Source organism: Myotis nattereri (genome assembly GCF_964212035.1).
Source record: "Myotis nattereri genome assembly, chromosome: 13".
Taxonomy (NCBI): Eukaryota; Metazoa; Chordata; class Mammalia; order Chiroptera; family Vespertilionidae; genus Myotis; species Myotis nattereri.
The window spans coordinates 39,959,446-39,981,818 of NC_138088.1; the positions used below are offsets into that span (position 1 = coordinate 39,959,446).

The 22,373-nt window shown below is 46.3% G+C and overlaps 1 protein-coding gene across 1 annotated transcript in view; it reads right to left on the reverse strand.

Annotated features, from left to right (window-relative positions):
- Positions 1-22,373, reverse strand: part of TLL2 (tolloid like 2) — a gene marked incomplete at both ends in the record, with an annotated part of 96,356 nt that overhangs the window by 62,768 nt on the left and 11,215 nt on the right. Inside the window, one exon of the mRNA XM_081105235.1 lies at positions 17,345-17,455. Within this exon, the coding sequence (XP_080961361.1) occupies positions 17,345-17,455 (111 nt within the window). The remainder of the gene's footprint in view (positions 1-17,344; positions 17,456-22,373) is intronic.

The window sequence follows — 22,373 nt, forward strand, 5'->3', positions numbered from 1 at the left end:
TATCCCCATTTTCCATGCAGGGTAACTGAGGCTCTCAGCAGTTACAATATCTCTGGGGACACATAGCCATTGGGTGGGGAGGCTGAGATTCTTCCCGGATCAGTCTGGTGTCAAAGCCTGTAGTATACGTTGCATGCTAAAGTAACCCTGCCTGGGCAACCTTCGCGCTCCTGTTTCCTGATGTGAACAATGACATGTTAAAACGGGGCAGGAGTAGCCATTTCAGAGGAGCTACCCTGCACATCTTCCTTTTCTTTATCTTTCAAACTGGACAAAACTGCCAACATTCCAAGAAGTCAGCTGGAATGAGAATATCTTGTTTGTAAGGACTGAGGGAAGTGGACTTCACCAATAATCAAATCTCTAACCAGTCAATGAAGTACAAATCTAGCCTTTTTCCAGATGACCAAATCTTAAGCCAGTCCATGAGGTACAAATCTAACCTCACCTCATCCAGCACCAATGAAATAACGTACCCCATCTTCCTTCCTTCCCTTGGAACCCTGAGCTCCTCTCCTGTATTGGGGGAACACTATTTGGGTTTTTGTCTGAATCTGTTCTTCCCAAATTACAGTTCTTTGATCTCAAATAAACATTTGTTGCTTCTCATTCAGACTTTTTATTTTTAGGTTAACACTGACTTTTTAAGGACATACAGCCCTGGCCCATCAGAGGTAAATCTAGCATGAAACTGCTATGCTTTACTCCATGAAAAAGAAAAAGTAATCTCCAGTAAAGATCCTAAAAATTGCTTTATTACCAGTCCATTCATTCAATACATATTGGCTGAGGGCCTGCTTTGGGCAGCACTGTGTTGGGTTCCTTAAGGCAGAACAGGCAGGGCTTACCTTCATGGTGCCTTCACCGTTCCATGGAGGGAATGAAAATCAACAATAAACAGATCATTTCGTGGAGGGATTAAGCACTTGGAGAAACTAAAACAGAGCTTTTGAAAGAGCAATGGCGGGTGCGAGCTCACAATGGAGACCTGCATGATGAAAGGGGGACATTCATTTGGGAAGAGTATTCTAGGGAGGGGAAGCTGAAAGGGCGAGGACTACGGCCTCCATCTTACCCCGGATCCTCCATTTTTGGGTAGCCATGTGCTCGGCAAGGCTTCTTCCCGGAAGCCCAAGCCTCTGCTAGCCACACCCAGGACTTCTTTAAACTAACCAATGACAATCAAGGGACGTGCAGCCATAGATATGACCACATCCTGTGTAACAAGACACCGACTTGCGCCTGGCCAATTGGCAGGGTCCACAGTCATCTCTCCTCCCCTTACTCCAACCCCCCTATTAAACCCCTCTTCCCACCGGGCTAGTTCTCTCTGCCACTTGCTGCTGCATCAGTAAGGAGGATAGGGGAGCCAAGCCCGGGTTTGAATAAAAGACTCTTTGCTTTTGCATCGGACACGGCTGGCTCCCTGGTGTGGTTTCTTGGGGATCCTGAGATTTGGGCATAACAGAAGCAAATAAAAAGTCCTCAAGAAGGAAAATAGTCTGGTATGGCTGGAGCTAGGGCTGACTGAGCCGCACCAGCTCCAGCAGCCTCATCCTCACAACCATGGCTTAAGCAGTCTCAACTTGCCATGCCCTTTGGTCAGATGTAAATGCACAGCAACCCCATGAGTAAGCATCGTTCCTCTTTTACAGAAGATAAAACTGAGGCTCATGAATAAGTTGTCCGAGGTCATCCAAGACTAAACTTGCATTCTAAGGTGGACCCTTCTGACTCCAGAATCCATGCTCATAACCCCTGCCCCTCAACTCTATACCTGCAGGTATGGTCCGAGCGAGCATTCCAGGCAAGGTCAATGAATGAAATGTCTGTACACCTCGGTCAGAAAACTACCTTCAAGACATACAGGCTCAGCTGAGGTTTCAGTTATCCATTAGGGGAAAAAAAATGACATGACTCTTAATGATTCAGGAATGAACCAGGCAACCACGATAGTAATCAATGTGTAATCCTAAGTAATTCGGTGCCAAGTAATTGTTACATCTATGCCAAATTTCAAATGCTGCAGAAGGGAAGGGGAAAAGAGTTAAATGATTTTTGCCAGTTTCTATTAATGAAGTGATTTAATATTGGCGATTGTGTAACAAAATGGGAACCCTTGTACACTGCTGGTGGAGGAGCAATATCAATTGATAACATGTTATGAGGTATTTCGCAAGATGTACCAAAGTCTTTTAAAAGAGGCAATATGATTTTCACCCAAGAACATGACTTCTCCGTTTCTGTACTAAGGGATTGATTGGCAATGAAGACAACGGATGTTCCTCTCCACATTTTTTATAACAAAGACTGTGACAACCACACCCAACGGGGAGTGGTAAAATGAATTATGATATAATGGAACACTGTGTAGCCTTTAGACTGTTTTAGAAAAGAGTTTCCTCAATGAGAAACATGTTCATAGTATAAATAAATAAAAAAAACAGGTGAAGAAGTAGTACCCAGTGTGATTCCAATAGACTAGAGTCTGAATCCATCTTTTTAAAAAAAAAAAAATCTACAAAAACAAAAGAAAAAGAAAAAACATTGGATGGAAATACCCACAATGTCCATTGTGATTATCTCCGGTTGGTGATTTTTGCATTAATTTTATTTTCTCATATACTTACCCAAATTTCCAAATTTTATTCAATATATTACTTTTTTAAATCGGGAAGTAAAAAGATTTTCAAAAAGAAGAACTAGATTACAGCATACACTTTGTCTAAAAACATGTGCTCTGCAGTTTGTAGTGTATGTGCACACAAGCGCGTGCGCGCGCACTCACACACACACACACACACACACACACACACACACACGGTTGCTGGGGAAACCGTTAGCCGATGGGAAAGAAACATAGTTGTGTTTACACAGATGGAACGTTGTGGCCCAACCTTTTTTTTCTGTTCTGGCCATGGAAAGAGAAAAATAAGGAGTCCACACCTTGGCACTTACCCTCTCTGTGTTGTGGTTTTTTCATCCATAAAATGAGATTAAGGGCATTCACCTTTTAGAGTTCTTATGCCAATTAAGAGATATAATACATTCAAGATATAGAACAATGACCCATAATCAGCACTCATTGAGTTAGCTATTAGTATTATTATTATCACTATTGACTCTAAAACTGCTCTGAAGTCTGAAGGAGCAGATCAGGGTGAAACAACAAGCCACAGAGACAAGACATTTTATACCTGAAGCATCCCAAGTAAAAAGTTCAAGTTATCCTTAAAATAGACTTAACAAAACCAAGTTTAGGCTGAGAATCCATTGAAAGTCAATGGCAGTCAGTGGGAGAAAGGCATCCACTATACCCAGACATGGATTTCCTTAAACCTGGTTCCAAATAGTCCTCACCCATAACAATTTGAGATATCAAATAACTATTAAAAGTTAACTAAAGATATACTTCAAGACTCGAGTGACTAGATCAGGGGTGGGCAAACTTTTTGACTGGAGGACCACAATGGGTTCTTAAACTGGACAGGAAGGCCGGAACAAAAGCATGGATGGAGTGTTTGTGTGAACTAATATAAATTCAAAGTAAACATCATTACATAAAAGGGTACGGTCTTTTTTTTCCAATAGTTTTATTCATTTCAAAGGGACCGGATCCGGCCCGCGGGCCGTAGTTTGCCCACAGCTGGACTAGATTATGTGTAGTCATCCTGTTATCCCTGGGAAAGTGGAGCTGATTGGCCCCTTCACTTCCAGCGGAGCTCAGAACCATTGGATTTCCTCAGAACCACCTAAGGCAGTGGTTCTCAACCTTGGCTGCACATTAGAATCACCTGGGAATCTTTTTAAAATCCTGATTTCTGGGCCTCATCCTCTGGAAATTCTGTTTCTTTGTTACTAATGTTGTGGCCTCACCCCATAACAAAGGAACAGAATTTCCGGAGGATGAGGCGCAGAAACCAGGATTTTAAGAAGATCCCCAGGTGATTCTAATGTGCAGCCAAGGTTGAGAATCACTGACCTAAGGATCCCACTTCTGGATAGCTCTCACCACCTGCCTTGAATCATGTTAATTCCACAATAGACTGTGTGGGAGACACAGCTGTGACCCAGACACTAACCCATCCACAGGAGCCATGAAGCACAAAGAACAGTGAGAGCAATCACATGAAGGAAATCCCACTCCCAACCTGGAAGTCCAGGAGGGCTTCCTGGAACTGGCATTGAAGGACATGAAAGGTTACAACAAGTGGAGGTGGGAAGGTGTCAGGCAGGAACAGAACACAGAAGGGAACCAACCAATTTGCCCAGCTTTTGCACAGCTTTTTCTATCTAAGTGGTCTTTGTCAGGATATTTAATTTCTTTGAGCTTTAGTTTCCTCATCCATAAAAATCGACATAATAGGACTCTAACTTTTCAGTTTGAGAACACACCTAAAACAGTGCCTGGCACATTGTAGCCATAATCTTACTAATGATTATTCTTCAGGTCAGTTTCCCCAAATGAAGTTATGGGTTTAATGCAATCGTGACTCAAGTTCTAAGCTCAACCTTTTGCATGAAGCCATCCCCCTCCTCTCTGCTTCATTCACATCTCCCTCATGGCCATTTGTTCACTCAGTCCTTCATTCAACAAGCTTCTATGGGGCATCTCTCTGTGCCAGGCACTGTACCAGGTGTCAGGCACAGAAAAACAGATCAGACACAGTTCCCACTCTCAAGGAGCTCTTAGCCCTGGTCATACCATGCCCACAGTACAATTATTTGTAAACCCATCTGTTGTCCCCACAAGACCACTCCTTAAGGACTGAGACAACACCTCTCTATCTCTACTGTACGGTGTTCACAGCAGATGCTAACAAATACATCCATTTTAATTAGACTGAATTGAATTGGCTAATGCTTGCATATATTATTTCAGCTAATTCTCACTGCACCTGTGTGGGGTAGGGTATTATTACTGTTATCTCCATTTTACAGATGAGGAAACGGAGACTTAATGAGGTAAAGCACATGTGTGTCTTCACAGAAAATCCTATAAGAATTTTATCACGTGGCCTTTGCACAGATGCCAAATGACCAATAAAGATGTACAAATATCTCAAAGGGCAAACCCCATATATTGGGTCACAGAAACAGTAGCAGAGAACTCAGGAAATGAAAGGAAAAGGCCACCCCAAACCCTCTCCAGAGAACTAGAGGAGAGAAGCAGAAAGAACAGCACGGAGCTTCATGACGTGTCTCTGACCTTCCAGGACGGAATTCCGCTTGGTCCAAGAAGTGCAGAGCAATGCCTTCACCTTTAGGAGATAGCACAGGTAACTAGAGGCTAAGGTAACTAATGCTTTTTGGGTGGTGGCATATGCCAGTGCAATGTAATGGGCTCCTTGTTTCTGAGTGGATGGTACCCATTAGTGGTTCTAACCCACTGATTCACTGGGCCAGAAAGAAACTGTTCTGATGCCAGCACACATGCTGGGCCATTAATCACCCCTGCAAGACACCGAGTGTCCTGTTTGACTTCTCTGTGTTTTTCCCCTGTATCATCCAGGGCCCGACACATGACCTGCTGTGTTGCAAGCAGGTGCCAGAGACGGAAAGTTCATGGAAAAGAAGAAGAGATGTTCCAGGGAAAGGAACTTTTTCCAGGCGACCAGGCAATAGCTGAAGCTCTAGGATCCTCTCCCCTTAAAGGAGATGGGAGAAGTGGCCCTGGACAGTGACATGGGATGTGAATGGGGGTCCAAGAATGGGGTCTCTTCCTCAATGGCCCGATATGCAAACTCAAATGGGGGACCAGGCATGTAATACATCAGAGTGAAAGAGGTTGGGTGGGGCAGGTGGATAGGGAGTAGTGGGGTCTGTGGCAAAGAGCAGAGCACCTGCTCCTCCCGATTTCAACCCATCAACATGCAACTCCGTTGATTGTTGCCATGTGGGGTTGCTGGACCCACATGGCCAGATCTTCCAATTTTTCAAGAGAAGCCAGAATTCCGGATATTTATGAGAAACCTGATTTTTAAATGTTGGCAGTAAATTAAAATTCTTTAAGCACTACAAAACAAGCAAAACCCATCTGCAGACCAGATTTGGCTCATGGGCTGACCCCTTAGGACCTTTGGGCTGCAGAGTAAATGGAAAAGTCATGCCTCAAGGGGGTGCCAATGTCAGAGATGGAAGAAATTCCCTGGGCAATGGCAGCCAAGTTGCAGGGGATGCTTGAGGGTCATGGAGAACCTGGGAAGCAGAAAGCAAGAGGCAGAAGGAGCAGGACAGGGGCTGGGTAAAGATCAGAGGTTCAATGTCAAGGCCAGCTGAGGCTCTTCTCTCGCTGTTTAGAGCATACAGGCTCACTGAAGGACACCAAAGAGAAGTAAGATGACCAGAACTCAGGATGAGATTCCACTGGCAACTCCACCACCATCATAACCTTCTCTCTCTGGACTTCCTTGGAAACCACAGAAATAATGACCTGCAGATGTTGTGTAAACAACCTCAGAATACGTGACTTTGTCCTATACACCAGCCACAGGTCAGCATGATGGCAGAGGGGAACCTCATCCAAACTCACACTAGCAGGGCCATCTGCCACCCCTCAAGCTGCGTCACTGGCTTTCCCAGGCCAGCTCACTTGTCACGGGTGTGCAGTGTCTCCGTCCCTCACGTGGCTCTGCTGTGGGAGGCAGGCTGACCTTTCTTAACCTCCTCTCTTCAGCCCATTGCTATTTACTGCTGTTTTCTAAGATAAGATACAGGGAGGCTACAGTCACATTTTTGCCAACACCTATGGGACCCCACTGGAGGGTCTCTGGAAGGTCTCGGGTTAGATGCAATTGGAGCAGACTGTTCTAAAGTTCCACGAGGTTCAATGAAGGAGAAGCCCAAAACTATTGTTATCCAATCAGACATGCATGCAGCAGACCCCACGCAGCAGTGAGTCCCCATCCATTCATGCCTTATCTTTGGCAAAAGAACCAAGAAGACTCATTCTTGGCCCTCAGGAAGCCTAGAGTCCAACCCTCTATTTTACAGATAAGGAAACTGAGGTCTCATTAGGTAAAGTGACATGGCCAATGTCTGCCATATAGTGGGTAACTCTGAAAGTGTGTGGCACTAGTTTTGTCCAAAAACAATTTAGTTCATTATCGTGCCCAATAAGAAAATACTTAAGTAGTAAATGCATTTGAATCAAAGGTCCATTCCCAGCTGTAACAAAATGCAAACATCTCAGAGAGGCCAAGAAACACAGAGCAAAGGTGCATAGCTTTAAGAAAACTACAAATGCTGAGTTCAAAAATGTTAGGAGGTGATTACCTGTTGGCTAGAGATCATTCTTTATTTTGTCATAAAAGATCCACTACAGGCTCTCTTAAGTCAAGGTGGGAAATTTTTTTCATTTCTAGGTCATTAATGTAGAATGACTGATTGGAGGGCTGCATAAATAACAAGACTTTAAGTATGGTTTATTTCATTTCATTTTGCTTTAGAAATCAATTACCATTTAAGAACAGGAAACATACTACCATTCAATAAGTAAATAAATAAATAAATACATACATAAACACATAAATACATACATAGTTAAAGGAGAACAAAAATAGGATCAGATTAAGAAGAACCAAAACGTGATGCTTGGGGAGGTGAGGCATGATCCTCTTGTTGGCCAAAACTGAGAGGCAAAGATTGGATCCTCAGTCATGCCCATGCTCAGCTCTCATGATCTCTGGAACAAAGGCACAGACCTACCACCTGCTTCCATTATCACTGTTTGCTCCTCTTACCTCCTGGTGGTTCTGTTGTCAGCCCTCTGATCAGCTCACTTTATACTCATTTCCTTGGATAGCTCTCCACTCCTAGGACTTCCACGGTACCCCTACATCAGCAGGTACTACAGACATTCAGTGGGGGACCTCGAATTGGGGGATTATGACAGTGATGGCGAACCCTTTGAGCTCGGCGTGTCAGCATTTTGAAAAACCCTAACTTAACTCTGGTGCTGTGTCACATTAGAAATTTTTTGATATTTGCAACCATAGTAAAACAAAGACTTATATTTTTGATATTTATTTTATATATTTAAATGCCATTTAACAAAGAAAAATCAACCAAAAAAATGAGTTCGCCTGTCACCTCTGACACGCGTGTCAGAGGTTCTCCATCACTGGATTATGATATAGACTTGGGCATGCTGGCCATGATGGGTCAGGTGCAGAAAGAAGAGGCAAAGCAAAAACAAGACACTCCATGGCCCCTGAGAAGAGAAGCCAGCCTTGTTCCTTTCTCTTCAATTTCTAGCTCAATCCCCAAGAGGCCAGCTCTTCTGCTTCTGTCTTAGATGGCCATGAGAATATATTTCTAAATAAACTATTTTACTTCAACTATTCAGAGTGGGATTCTGTACCTTGAAACTGAAGGAAACTTATCTAGAATGTCAGGTCCTAAGCTCTTGTTTGTCCTGGTTTCTCAAACTAATCTCTCAATTGTGACTCAGGCTCCCAGATTCATGGCCCATGAGGAGGCCTAGGATAAGGGCTCTCTGGATGGATGGATAGATGCCCACAGGTGGTCACTGTCCCTCTCGACCTGGTTCTCAGCCCCCACTGTGTCTCCAAGTGGACTCCCAGTTTCTCCAAATTCTGACCAATGTAGTCACAATAAAAATCAACCAAAAGGTGAATTTTCTTTTCCCAACACTTCAAGTTCACAATGAACTCTGGCTTCCATCCAAGGTATAAGTCAGCCTCTGAATGAGGCCCCAGGGAAAGAGATGATAGAATCCTTATGTTGCATTCTTTTTTCCTTCCCAAAGAACAGATGTGCACTTTATCAGATGCCTCTTTATCATCTCAAATCATCTTACTAAATTGAAAACTTTATGGGCGGAATGACTGCCAGGCCCTTCCCACTCATCTCCCAGCTGCCAACTGCTGCTGTGAGGGCGAGGGCGAGGGCGAGGTGCCAGACAGACACTTGTGAATTGTGGATGGGCCATGAGCCTCAGAAGTGTATGGCGTCCTCCTTGCTTCCCTGCTCCTCTGTGTCCCAAGAGGCCAGTGAGGGGTAGGACTTTTTGTTTGAATGTGTGATGGCTCAGACCCCAGCCTGGAGTGGGTGCCAGCAGTGAAAGAAAGGTCATGCTCACCCGGCCCTGTGCTCAGTTGGGGGAGTTGAAAAAGTTTGGGATCAACACTTGAGGGTTTCAGCAGCATATCTTTGGGCCCGATTTTGATCTGTGGTGTTCTGCTCAATTTCTGATGCTTAGCCCTATCTTATTCTCTCAGGCCAAGCTTCTGGCATGTTATTCTCCCTCATACCCTCTTCCCAGAAGAACCAGGGGTCCGTACCTTGGCACAGAACTGGAATTTTCTGAGTTCTAGGCAAAGCCTCTCTGATGCTATTTGTCAGGGTCTCTGGGCTCACATGAACATTGCTGCCTCCCCATGGCCCTGCTCTGCCTTCCATCAGGCCCTATGCCCTAGGCTGGCCCCCCAACCCCAACCCTGCCTGGATGACGGCTGTCACTTGGGGACTTCTCTCCAGGGGTGAGTTCTGCCCATTGACCACACCTCCTCTGAGAGGTTGATGGTCCCCGCAACCAGTGGGGGCATTTGATCCCAGGTCCCACCCCTCCAGCCTGCCCCATTTCTCTGGTACTCTCAAAGCATGACCACTATCAATCCCATCATTAAAACTCCATCACCTCAATGGCAGAAGAAAAATAGACACTGCTGTATCCTTGGTGCTGAGCACAGAAGAAGTCCCCAGTTAGCATCTGTTACTTGAAGGAAGGAAAGTGACTCCAATCATGAAGTTGGTGTCAGAGGGCCACAGAGCTGTGGACAGGACACAAGGGAAGAGCGTAGGGCAGTGCACAGTAGGAGTTCAGCATAAGATCAAGTTCTAAACCGTGGGAGCCAAAGCAACATGGTTGGGGCAGGGGTGAAACAAAGTCATCAGCTGAGGGCCCCTCCAAGGGTCTTTGAAGGGAAGGGCGGAAACGAGCCCTGGAGGGGCAAGCAGGAACACCCGCACTCCCTCTCTGGCTTGGAAACGGGAAAAAACCTAAGGACCACAGTTCCATCTGGGGATCTGTACAAAGGGCCTGGAAAAGGTAAGCTGTTAACCACATGGCCAGAAAATGCCCTTTCCTGACACTCCCTACAGATCTGGGTTTGCCCAACCCAAGGGCACCATCCCTGAGCATGACCTTTCTTTCACTGCTGGCACCCACTCCAGGCTGGGGTCTGAGCCATCACACATTCAAACAAAAAGTCCTACCCCTCACTGGCCTCTTGGGACACAGAGGAGCAGGGAAGCAAGGAGGACGCCATACACTTCTGAGGCTCATGGCCCATCCACAATTCACAAGTGTCTGTCTGGCACCATTTATGTGCCCAGCCTGATGCTGGAACTAAAGAGGGAGGGCCAAGATCAAACAAGGATAAGTCACAGCTGTTGACAGTCTGGGGGATTCGGCAAGGCACACACTGAATGGTCACCTGAGATAGTTGAGGGCAGGAGGAGGTGCAGCCTCATTAATACATGAAACTCATCCTTGTCTTTTACTATCACCTCTCAAAGGCAGGGGTGGGCAGACCAAGTCTTCACAGCTCAGGGGGACAAGGCTAGTGGTGATGTATCATAAATGTACACTTGAAACCTATACAATTTTATTAACCAACTAGAGGCCCAGTGCATGAATTCATGCACGGGTGGGGTCCCTGGGCCTGGCCAGCAATCGGGGCTGATTGGGGCTGTCTCTCCCAGTCCCAATCAGGGTGGAGCTGGCCGGCCGGGGGGAGGGACCTCAGGAGGATAGCCAGCTGGGGAGGTTGACTGTGGGAGTGCACTGACCACCAGGGGGTGGACACTCCTGTGTTGAGTGTCTACCCCCTCGTGGTCAGTGCGCATCATAGCGACCGGTCAACTGGTCATTTGGTGGACCAGTCATAACAGTCGCTTAGGCTTTTATATATAGATGTCACCCCAATAAATTTAATTTTAAAACAATGTGTCGAGAGCAGAGACATGTTGGGTCTTTTTTAGACCCTCAAATCTTGAAAGGCAGAGCCCAGGACCTGTGTGGGACATGTGGGTGTCTCATGGGTATTCATTAGCCTTTTGTGGTTTCATGCAGCCCTCTATTCAGATGGGAGCACTGAGACCAAGTGCTGGGAACCTGTGCCTAGAATAGGAAGAGGAACTCTAGGAGCAGAAAGGGTCTGCCAGAAGGAAGGGGCCTCATCACTCAGAGACGAGGCCCAGAGAGGGGAAGGAAGTTATCCAAACCTACATCTATGACTCTCTCCTGCTAATGTGTTTCGAATTTGGATGCCCACACAGTTGGCTTTATGCAGACGCCCAAAACTGATGGCAAGAGTTTAGGAAATGAGGATTTAGAGCAAGGCTGGTTTCTTAAATAGAGATGGACATGGCCCAGTGGCTCAGAATAGACAAGGCGGGAAACATCAGCTTCCATCAGAGCCAATAAGTAATTAAAACCATTTCCCCTTTCAGAGTCCTCATTACAAAGGTCAAGAAATCAGATCCATTATCCGGATGGCGTAACTGCAGGATGAAATTTCCTCCCCAGGTTTCCAGACATTTGCAAAGATGGGAGTGTTCAACATGGTCTTCTGGACTCTTTAGGGAGGAGACAAACATGCACAAAGTCCCAAACATCAACCAGGCCTTTCCTCCACATCTGTGTGGCTAGAGGAGAGGTGTCAGAGCTCAGCAGTGGGGCTGCCAGGATCTGCACCATCACTTCGAAGAGGACGCGAGGGGGAGGGGGGGAGGGTGCTTGCGTGTGTGTCTGTGTGTGTGTCCCGCTAAGTACTTCCTTCACTACACAGCTAATCCGATTAGCAGCTTTAGGAAACTCTGCAATGTTAATTCAAGGGCCCCATTCATAGAACAGCCTGGCCAATGCCTGCCCAGAACTCCTATTCTTCTCACTGCAAGTAAAATGCACACAGAAGGACTTTCTCTCCCCCAAGAATGCACTCTTGCCTCCTTGCCCCCGTACATCCAAAATGCTGCTGCCTCTTCCTCTGGCAGCTCCCATGCAGGGGAACTGGCTTGTTCGAAAATTGGGGGAAATTTCAAGCACAAAATGAGGCTGATTTTAACAGCGGTGTTAATCCAGGCCGCCTCCAAAGCCAGCAGCTGTGCTGAATAAAGAGGTGTCTTGAACACAGCAGTTGTAGGGCCCTGAATGAGTCACTGGCTTTCTCTGGGCCTTCATTTCTTTTTCTGTAGAATGGGGACTTGGAGCAGAGGGCAAAGCTGGAACCGAGGCTGGAAGGGAGGGCGCTCAGGGCTTATACAAGTGTCACTGTGTTTGCTGGAGGATGAGGAGAGGGAAGGGAGCTGGATATGCAGGGTATGGACAAAGCATGGAGAGCCTTGGGGGTCAGACTAAGGAATATTTCTGGTAAGTGATGGGGGCCACTGAAGGTTTTTGAGGAGCATGCTTGTATTAGTTGCCTGGGCTGCCAACCTGGGTACAAGGTCTTTGCTCACCTCTTGGTCCAGGGCGAATCCAGCCTACTTTCCAGTGATGGCAAAGGAATGCCTACACGCACCTCTGTCGTTCTCCATTCTTTCTAAGTGACAACATAGCGGAAGGTTGGTACAGGGGAGGACACAGCCCGGGAGGTGGGAAACCTGGGTTCTGCTACTGAGTTCTGGGCATTGGGCTCTTCTAGGAAATGAGGCCAACTTGGTCACTTCTAACGCAATGGCATTGTTTCATTCTGCAGCCAGGAGAGCGGCTCCAAGTTCACAGGACGAACCAGGAAAGGAGGCCTCTGTGGGCATACTGCATCTCATCCCCCTGCAGGATTCACCTTTGAGCCCCACCAAAACACACAAACAAATAAACAAGGGAACTTAGCAAAGCTTTGAAATGAGATAACCTACACCGAAGAATACATCCTTTCAAACATCTGGAAGTACAAAATAGGGGTAAAGGTGTGGTTCCTTTTTAATTCATTTATTTTAAATCAAAGCAAATGTTTAAAGACTTATGCACAGTATTGTTCACAGTAGTAGTTTCTAATAGGAAGAAAACATTGCAGAAAAATAAAGGAAACGGCCTCCATGCCCATCTTCACGGGATCAGCTTGAAAAACTGTGGCTGAGTTGTGCATTAGACGCAATAGACCCCAATGTTCCTCCCAAGATGCCCATCAGGTGTGTTAAATGAAAGACGCAGATTACACAAGAGGTGGTGAAAAAAATCCCTTTTGTCTTTTACAAAGATCTCTATGCACGTGGCCCGAATCTAGGGAGGGAAGGAGTCCAGCAAACAGATAATGATGGCATCCCTGGGGCTAGGATAACAGGGGATTGCTACTTTCCACAATTTTGAATGGGGATTTTTTTTTTAAAGCCCAACTGGCAGTATTAGTTTAATCAGCAAAAATAATGAAAATATTCCCATTCTGAAAATAAAAGAACTAGTCTAGATAGATGCAAAGTACTTTTGGCCCTCGGAGAAAAATAATCAGGATAAAAATTACCTTATCAGAAAAACACACTGGGGGAAAAAAACTCTCTCTCTCTCTCTCTCTCTCTCTCTCTCTCTATCTATCTATCTCATCAGTATAGATACATAGATATATAGATATATAGATATATAGACATACAGATATCAAGCTTAGGAAGGAAGAAACACCAGGTAGGTACATGTTTCAAAGGCCTCTGGCCCAAGCCCCCAATATTTCCATTCTCCACTTTAAACCTTCCCAGGTCAGTGGTCTTTCTGCAAATAAAACAACAACAACAACTACTACTACTACTACTACTACTATAAAGGAGAAGAAGAAGGAGAAGGAGAAAGAAGGACAAGGAGGAAGAGGAAGAGGAAGAGGAAGAGGAGGAGAAGGAGGAGAAAGAGGAGAAGGAGGAGGAGGAGGAAGAGGAGGAGGAGGAGGAGAAGGAGGAGGAAGAGGAAGAGGAGGAGGAGGAGGAGGAGGAGGAGGAAGAGGAGGAGGAGGAGGAGGACGGGGAAGAGGAGGAGGAGGAGGAGGAGGGGGAAGAGGAGGAGGAGGAGGAGGAGAAGGAAGAGGAGGAGGAGGAGGAGGAGGGGGAAGAGGAGGAGGAGGAGGAGGAGGACTGATATTACTGAGCATTTATTATGTGCCAGACACCGTGCTACGCATTTCACACATATTCTCCCCTTTGTCCCCAGAACATTACTATCCTCATTTGACAAACGAAGAAACTAAGGCCCAGCTCAAGGACTCAGACCCAGGCAGTCTGACCCATAGCCCATGGCCGGCCAGCGCTTTAACCGCCCTCCTGGGAGCGAAGCCCTGCGGAAGCTCTTCGCCTCTTAGGCCCCTGGGAGATGGTTCTGTCTGCCTGCTCCTTCTCCCTCCTCCGCCAATGTTGGCCAGTACCTTCTAGGTACAGGGAGCTTTGGGGATCAAAGCTTAATAAGACATAGACTCTGCCCTCTCAGCTCAGGGAGGAGAAGAAAAGAGAAGACAGGCTCTCAAGTTCTTAGACCACAAGGCTGATCATGTGGACACTGGGCCAGTGCAGCGATTTTCAACCAGTGCGCTGCAAGAACTTTAAAACATGCCATGCCTGACTACTTAGTCAGGGGCACTGCCCTCTTTTCCCTCAGATTGTCAAATAAAAAAATGACAACAGCCATCCAGTGTGAAAGAATCAAAATTATACCAATCTTTTTGTTGGATTAACAAAAAATATAATAAAACTTTTGGTGTGTCGCAGAATTTGAGTGATTAGTTTATGTGTGCCATGAGATGAAAAAAGGTGAAAACCACTAGGGCAGTGCCATGAAGGAGGTGAAGGCAGGGTTGCTAGGCTTCCCTATACTGCAGCATCCCCAGGCAACCTTCTGGACAGCTGGGAATGCAGCTGGCATGGGGGCTCGCCATTCCAGGCCCCTCTCTGAGGTATCTCACATTGGCCAAGCCTGGCCCCTATGCTGTCCCGTGGCAGTTCCCCAGGAACAGCATAAGGGTCGCTGATAGGGGCAACCCCGAGCATTCCATAATGGTGATGGATGTCAACTGACTGCTGTGCCAGCCCTGGGAGAGAGGCAGGTCCTCAAGCCAAAGACCAAGACTCAAGAGGCCTCATTGGATCCTACATGGCCACCCCTCCTGCTTTCCAAATCAATATGTACCCATGCAGAGTGTAAACTGGTACAACCACTTTGGAAATCTATTGGACAGTAGCTACACAAGCTTAACGTATGCAGCATCTTTGACCCAGCAATTCTGCTCCTGGTTCTATGCCCAGTAAAAGTGAGGGCTTGTGTTCACCAAAAGACACATACAGTGGGGCCTTGACTTACAAGTGTCCCAACTAACGAGTTTTTTGAGATGCCAGCTGTCTCTCAGCCGATTTTTTGCATTGAGTTGACAGAGTAATTTGAGTTAACGAGCTCCTTAACGAGCTCCTTAACAAGCTCCTTAACAAGCTCGGTCTAGGAACGAATTAAACTCGTAAGTCAAGGCCCCACTGTACAGAAATGCCAGCAGCAGCTTTATTTATCATAGCAGAAAACTGAACTGTCCAAATGTCTGTGAACAGAAGAACAAATACACTAGGGTACTTTCATACAACAGACTACCACACGACAATGAAAGAGAACCAACTACTGCTTTACTCAACTATGTGGGGAAATGTCGCAGCATAAAGCTGAGTGAAAAAGAAACACAAAACTACACATACCACATGATTCCTTTACGCAGGTAAAAGGAATCTGCAGTACAGAGGTCAGACTAGTGGCTCCTGTGGGATGGGCACCGATGGGAGGGGTCATAATGAGTTCAGGAAATGTTCCATACTTTGGTCTGGGTGGTGGTTACATGGACGCATGTAAAAGCTCATTACATTGTACTAGAGGCCCGATGCACGAAAATTCGTGAAAGAATAGGCCTTCCTTCCCCTGGCTGCCGGCACCGGCTTCCCTCCAGCACGTGGGACCCAGGTTTCCTCCTCCGGCCGCTTGCAGGCACCCAGGACCCGGGCTGGCTTCCTTCGGGCTGCCCACAGGCACCCGGGACCTGGGCTAGCTTCCCTCCGGCCCAGCTTCATCAGGAAGGACATTTGGAATGACATCCGGAAGACGTCTGGTCTAAATAGCATAATACCCTTTTATTATTATAGATGTTTGGGATATATGAATTTCACTATTTTTAAGAAATGCAAAAAAAAATTAAAATAATTTAAACCACACAAAGATTACAATCGTGTCAACCTCTCTAGACCTCCAGGTAAGAAGTTGGGTAAGACTATGCTAGTTGGAGTGGTAGAATTATGAAACGATGCTTCCTTCTGTTAGAGCTCAATTAAGGTTGTGTATGTTGCTGAATAAAATAGAGTTTATGCCGAAACCGGTTTGGCTCAGTGGATAGAGCGTCAGCCTGTGGACTGAAAGGTCCCAGGTTCGATTCCGGTCAAGGGCATGTACCTTGGTTGCGGGCACATCCCCACTGGGAGGTGTGCAGGAGGCGGCTGATCGATGTTTCTCTCTCATCGATGTTTCTGACTCTCTATCTCTCTCCCTTCCTCTCTGTGAAAAATCAATAAAATATATTTTTAAAAAAATAGAGTTTATAATACTGTTTGTACACTTAAGATGTGTTAAGAGAGTAAATCTCATGTTGTGCTCTTACTACAATAATTTCTAAAAGCGTTGAGCAAAAAGGAAAAGAGGATGGCAGGAAAGAGTCTCAGGGGGTCTTGGGTAGCAGAGCCTGTGTAGCATCAGGCACACATGAGTTTTGTCACCAAATAACAAGCCATCGTCAGCCACAGCAGCTCATCAGCCCCACAGTTCAGCCCCCCAGGCTGCTTCTGGGAAGGTGATTCCACAGAGCTGGGGTATCAGAGCAAAATGAGCTGGGAGGTGGGGAACACTCAAAAGATCAGTCCCATTACTATTAACCCTGAGGTGGAGGCAAGAAGGGAAAGTGGACGACAGAAATCCAAGTCCGAAGCCCACCCATGTTTCCTGGCCCCAGGGAACTTCCGCCTGGGTTGTCAGCCAAATGTCAGCCATGGGCAAACATTGCCAGTGCTAATCATGAGCATCACACATGCCTTAAATGCATCCCATCCAGAATCCTCTTCCAGTTGGGAGTGACGGACCCCAAGGCCCAAGTCCTGAGAACCTACACTGAGCTCAAGTCTAAACCCACTAAGTCAAGTCTGAACAGGCAGGTGAGATTTTCTTAGCAGGATCAGCACACTTGGTGGCTCCAGCTCCACAGCCTTGGTTCTCCACAGACAAGTAGACACTGGCCTGATGACTTGTGACCCACATCTACCCCTGGTGAGTCCCTGACCCCTCCTTCTGGGGCAGGGCAGGGCAGGGTGACGACACAGGACTTACCTGTTCGATGTCCCGTTTTCTCAACTGACTGTTTGATCCAGTCTTGGGTCTTGTCAATCTGAAATAACTTCAGGTCTTCTTCATCTAGGGCAATGTCTCCCCAAAAGACAGCTGAGAGAAAAAAACATAAGTGGGTCAATTTAACCTGGAGGTCAGAAATGGATTTACTAATGCCCCAGAAGGCATTGGGTGTTGGATAGCAAACCCTAGAAAAGACAGTCCAGCCAATCCAATTTTATCCTGACACAGGGCTGGTAGAGAAGAAGGAAAGACAAATAATAATTCTGTGCATTAAAGCCACAGGGCTGGGGCCAACTGTCATAAAGATCAAAGGCCTAGGTCTGTAAGGTAATTTGAAAGGTCACCTGTCTTTCTCTAGCTGTAGGCTAGTCTGGGAAAAACGACCACAGTAAGGACAGCTGTTTCTCTCTTCTTCAGAGTCCTCAGGATATACATGACAAATCATAATGTGGTAAATAACACTATTGTTCACAATATTTGCTGTCCCTCCCTGGGGGAAGGTTATACTTCCCTGCCGCACCGATGTCAGGATGAGCCACTTTACCTGCTGACTAATTAAGCACGGGAGGAAGCTTGGAGAGCTAGTACCTGATTCTCTGTGTCCTCTTTTCCCTTTTCTAGAAGACAAGCCATGTTCCAGATGGGGGTGACTCTATCATTCTGGGTTCTGGAGTAAAGATCATGTGGAGCAGTGGGATGGCTAATATGTAGCATGAATGAGAAATATAAAAACTTTAAAAAAATCTTTATTGTTGAAAGTATTATATACGCCCCCCTTTTCCCAATAAAAACCTTTATCTCTATATATAAAAGCCTAAGTAGCCAGAATGACCAGTCGCTATGATGAGCACTGACCACCAGGGGGCAGATGCTCCATGCAAGAGCTGCCCTCTGGTGGTCAGTGCGCTCCCACAGCCAACCTCCCATGGCTGACCAACCTCCCCTGGTCCCTCCCTGCGCCAGCCAACCTCCCGTGGTCCCTCCCCCAGTCCGGAAGGCCCCATCCGGCAGCCTGTGGCCAGCAGGAAGGCCCCAGCTGGAAGCCAGGAGGCCCCAATTGGCCCTGATTGCCGGCCAGGCCTAGGGACACCACATGTGCATGAATTTTGTGCACCGGGCCTCTAGTTTATTATAAGCATTTGAGAATTGAGGCTATTTGTTACTGGAGCATAACCTCTTCATCCTGACTAATATAGAAGTTGCTATCAAAAGTGGCATACTACTGTAACAAAAATACATTGTCTTTGGGCAATCCAGGGGGTGTCAAGGAAACTGTTACTACAGGCTGGAACGAAGTGACCTATATTACGCAGTGATGAAGTAGTTGGCAGTACTATTGCCTGCATTAGCTTGGAAGGCAGATGGTGAGCTAAATGAGCTTATGGCTTTAGGTGAAGACACTGGAAGTCAGAATGTTAATTTCATGCTTTGGTTGCCATTATCTGTGTTTTTCATGATACTACAAGAAAGATACTGGATTTTTGTTTGGGGGGGGTGTTTTATTTTGCAACATATCTCTTAAAAATATATTTTTTAAAACATTTAAATTTTTATTGATTTCAGAGAGGAAAGGAGAGAGAGAGAGAGAGAGAGAGAGAGAGAGAGACATCAATGATGAGAGAATCATTGATCGGCTGCCTCCTGCACGCCCCCTACTGGGGATCGAGCCTGCAACCCAGGCATGTGCCTTGACCAGAATCGAGCCGTGACCTCCTGGTTCATAGGTCGATGCTCACCCACTGAGCCACGCAGCCAGGCTAAAAATGTTTTTTATTGATATTTTTAGAGAGAGGAAGGGAGAGGGCTCACTCCAAAACCAACAGAGACCTGGATTTATCCCATGGGAGTGACCTCCAGCAGGTATTCATCTCACCTCATCCCACCTCCACCATTTGGGCCATTTCCTGATTTTCACTTCGACACTTAGAATTTGGGCTTGCGGCTGCTTTATTTTTCAATCAGCTTTGCGCTTACGGGTCTGATCACAAATGTTGCATGGAAGAGTTGCTTCCGGAACGCGAATGGCCCAATTAAAGCAATATGGAACCACAGGCATTGCCTGTCCTGGGGGAAAGGGAGCTTGGATGGCGTGTGTGACACCGGGCCAGCGACTTTTCCCTTTGGTGGCCCTTTCTTCATGCGTTCAATGAGACAGCTGCAGTGTTTTTCAAGCATGGTCCACAAACCACTGAATTAGAGTGTCTAAGGAGGCTGCTGATATGAAGATCCCCAGGCCTCAACTCAGATTTATGAAATCAGAATCTCTGGGGACAGGGCCCAGAAATAGGCATGTTCAATTCATGCCCCGCCCCCTGGCCAGGCAACTCATCCACACTGCAGTTTGGAGATCAGTGGAGCCCATGGTCTCTGAGGTCTCTGCAGCTCTAACGTTTGATTTCCCCACAATTTCCAGGAGTGATGTGCAGAGTACCCACCCAGGGCCTGCTGCTTGTCCACCCCAATAACAAGCCATTCAGGAAGGACCTCGCTAATGTTCCCGGAGATAGTCACCTAGAGATAAGCCGAGATTATTGGAGGAACTAAATATGGAATACTTGAACCACTGAAATTCCTCTCAGGAAACAGGCTGGGGTGGGGTGGAGGGGCCAGAGGCCGGGCGAGTTACAGGGAAATCCTACCCAGAGACACATTTAGTTCACTTCAAGTTTCCAGCAGAGGGATTTAACAGGTTTAAAGCAGTTTTCTGTGAATCTTTGTCAAGGGAGTGTATGTACAAACAAACAGGGAGGGTTTTTGTTGTTGTTGTTGTTTTTTTTTTTAGTAAAAAGTTAATCGGCTTAAAGTGTGCAACTAAATAAGCAAAGCTTACATTAAAGCGACCCGCAGAGAAAGGACCCCATGGAAAGAAAGTTCTAGGAAATACAATATGGCCTCTATGTTCTTTTGTAGTTTCACGCCATAAATATTCATGGGGTGGTGTTAATGGGGTCCACAGCTCCATGCAACCACAATAGTTTTTTTGTTTATTCTCAGGACCATGAACTTTGAAACCATGAACCTAAATTTTCAGAACTCTGCATTCAGGCGCGTTTGCAGAGCAGGAGGGGAGAGGTTCAGGCTGACGGAGGACAGAGGAGAGGAAATGGGTGAGATGTGAATCATGCCTCCTGGGTCTTTCAGTTGAGATTAAAGAGTAGAATCTGTTTAGTATGGGAGGCCTTCTGTCTCCAAGGTCTCCAGCTGCTCCAGCGGGGAAATGGCCTTCACGGGATAGACAGCGCGGTTACTCAAGCACAGGGCAGACTGGAGTGGGGAGCTGGAAATATTTTCATTGGATCAAACAGATTTGTTGCATGTTTTACCTTGAAGACTTAAAAAAAATCTAATTTGAATCATGAGATTTCTAAGATGGATAGAATTTAAAAGTCATCTAAGCAATGTCCTTATTTTTCATATGAGGAAATTGAGGTTCAAGAAAGCTAAGAGACTTGCTCAAAATATTACACCAAGAAGCCATGTCTGCTTACTCTAAACCAGTGTTCTTCCCCTACAGCAGGGATGGTAATTATGAACAACCATGTGCCCCCCTTACCCCTATCCCCCAGGGCAGATATCTCTAATGGATTATGGCCCTTCTGTCCACTGAACCTGGACACAGCCTTCAAATCCATCTCAACACAGTGCTACTGAGCACCAGCACAAATTGATATGAATGGCAAATGAGTTGGGAACTATCTACCATCTATGCCCTACACCATGCTGGCAACATCCATAACACATTGCCCATTTGTTCCAGCTAAGGATTTTGTACTAAAAACCACTTACAGTCTGAACTTGGGTCCAAGAGTCCACACCAGCAACATAGAGGACCTGAAAAACTATAGCTCAATCAGGACCTAGGAGAGCGCCACACACAGATGGGTATGACATTGCAACTCAGCTCTGAAAACCAATTCCACCTCAAGAGAATCCCCAGCCCTGACTTCCACCTTGGCTGGCATCATTCTATTTTACAGGTGACCCAAGAAGGTCTGTCTGGTGGCCACCTTGCTCAAGGCAGATATGGCCTCCCAACTTGACTCTTCATCTATATCACAATATTGTTGCACCAACACATTTCAGACCCTGTCACAGCTTGGCTTCCAAACAGGACTTCCTTGTCCTAAGAAACACCTACTCAGCTAATTTCACAGAAAAAAAAAAAAAGGTTACCCACCAGATTAGCATGAGCAATCGGCCATACTTGCAAGGCTATTTAAGTTTTATAGCTCCAAATAGGTTTCATCTCATGTGCTAACCCCACTCACGTGGTGATGTTTCTGTGAGCACTTCTTGGACCCATAAGACAGAAAGCCATGATCAATAACCATGTCTGCTATTGGCACGGAGGAGGGGCATCAAAGGTGCCACACATTGGCCATTTACTAATGTATGTTGTAAAGATACTGAAAAATTTTTCATCCGTGTAAATGAATATGTGTGGCAAGGCCTATGCTATGATTAAAGTTATTCTTTTTATACTTACTCTCCACCCTCTCTGTTCCACTCTGCCCAGGAAGGCTGAGTCTGTGGCTGCATCCTCTACTTCCCCCTGGCTTCTGCTTGCAGTCTCTGGAGGAGACTGGCAGGCCAGAGGGAAGAGGAGAAAGCGAGGCAGGCAATTCTTCCCTGCCCTGGTGCTGTGTCTCCAGCACTGCCCTCCGGAAAGGTTCCAGCTTCTGTGACACTGCTCCCTCCCCTGTCCTTCAGCCACAGGGGTAGCTCGCTGGTCTAGTCTGTTCCCGTAACCCTGCCTCTGTGAGTAGTCCCTTCCTTACGGTTTCTTCATCTGAAACATCTGGGGTAAAGTCTGTTTCCTGCTGGGACCCTGGCTCCAACAGCCATTCTAAGAAAATTCTTCCATTATTTTCATAGTTAAATAGAAAGATGGGATTCAGACGGGTAAAGCGAATGGCTACTTTGGCCTAAGATGACACTTTTCACTGCTTAATTCCAGCAGAATATGACTCATTGCTCTCTCACACCTGCTGCATTCCCGCAGCCTGAG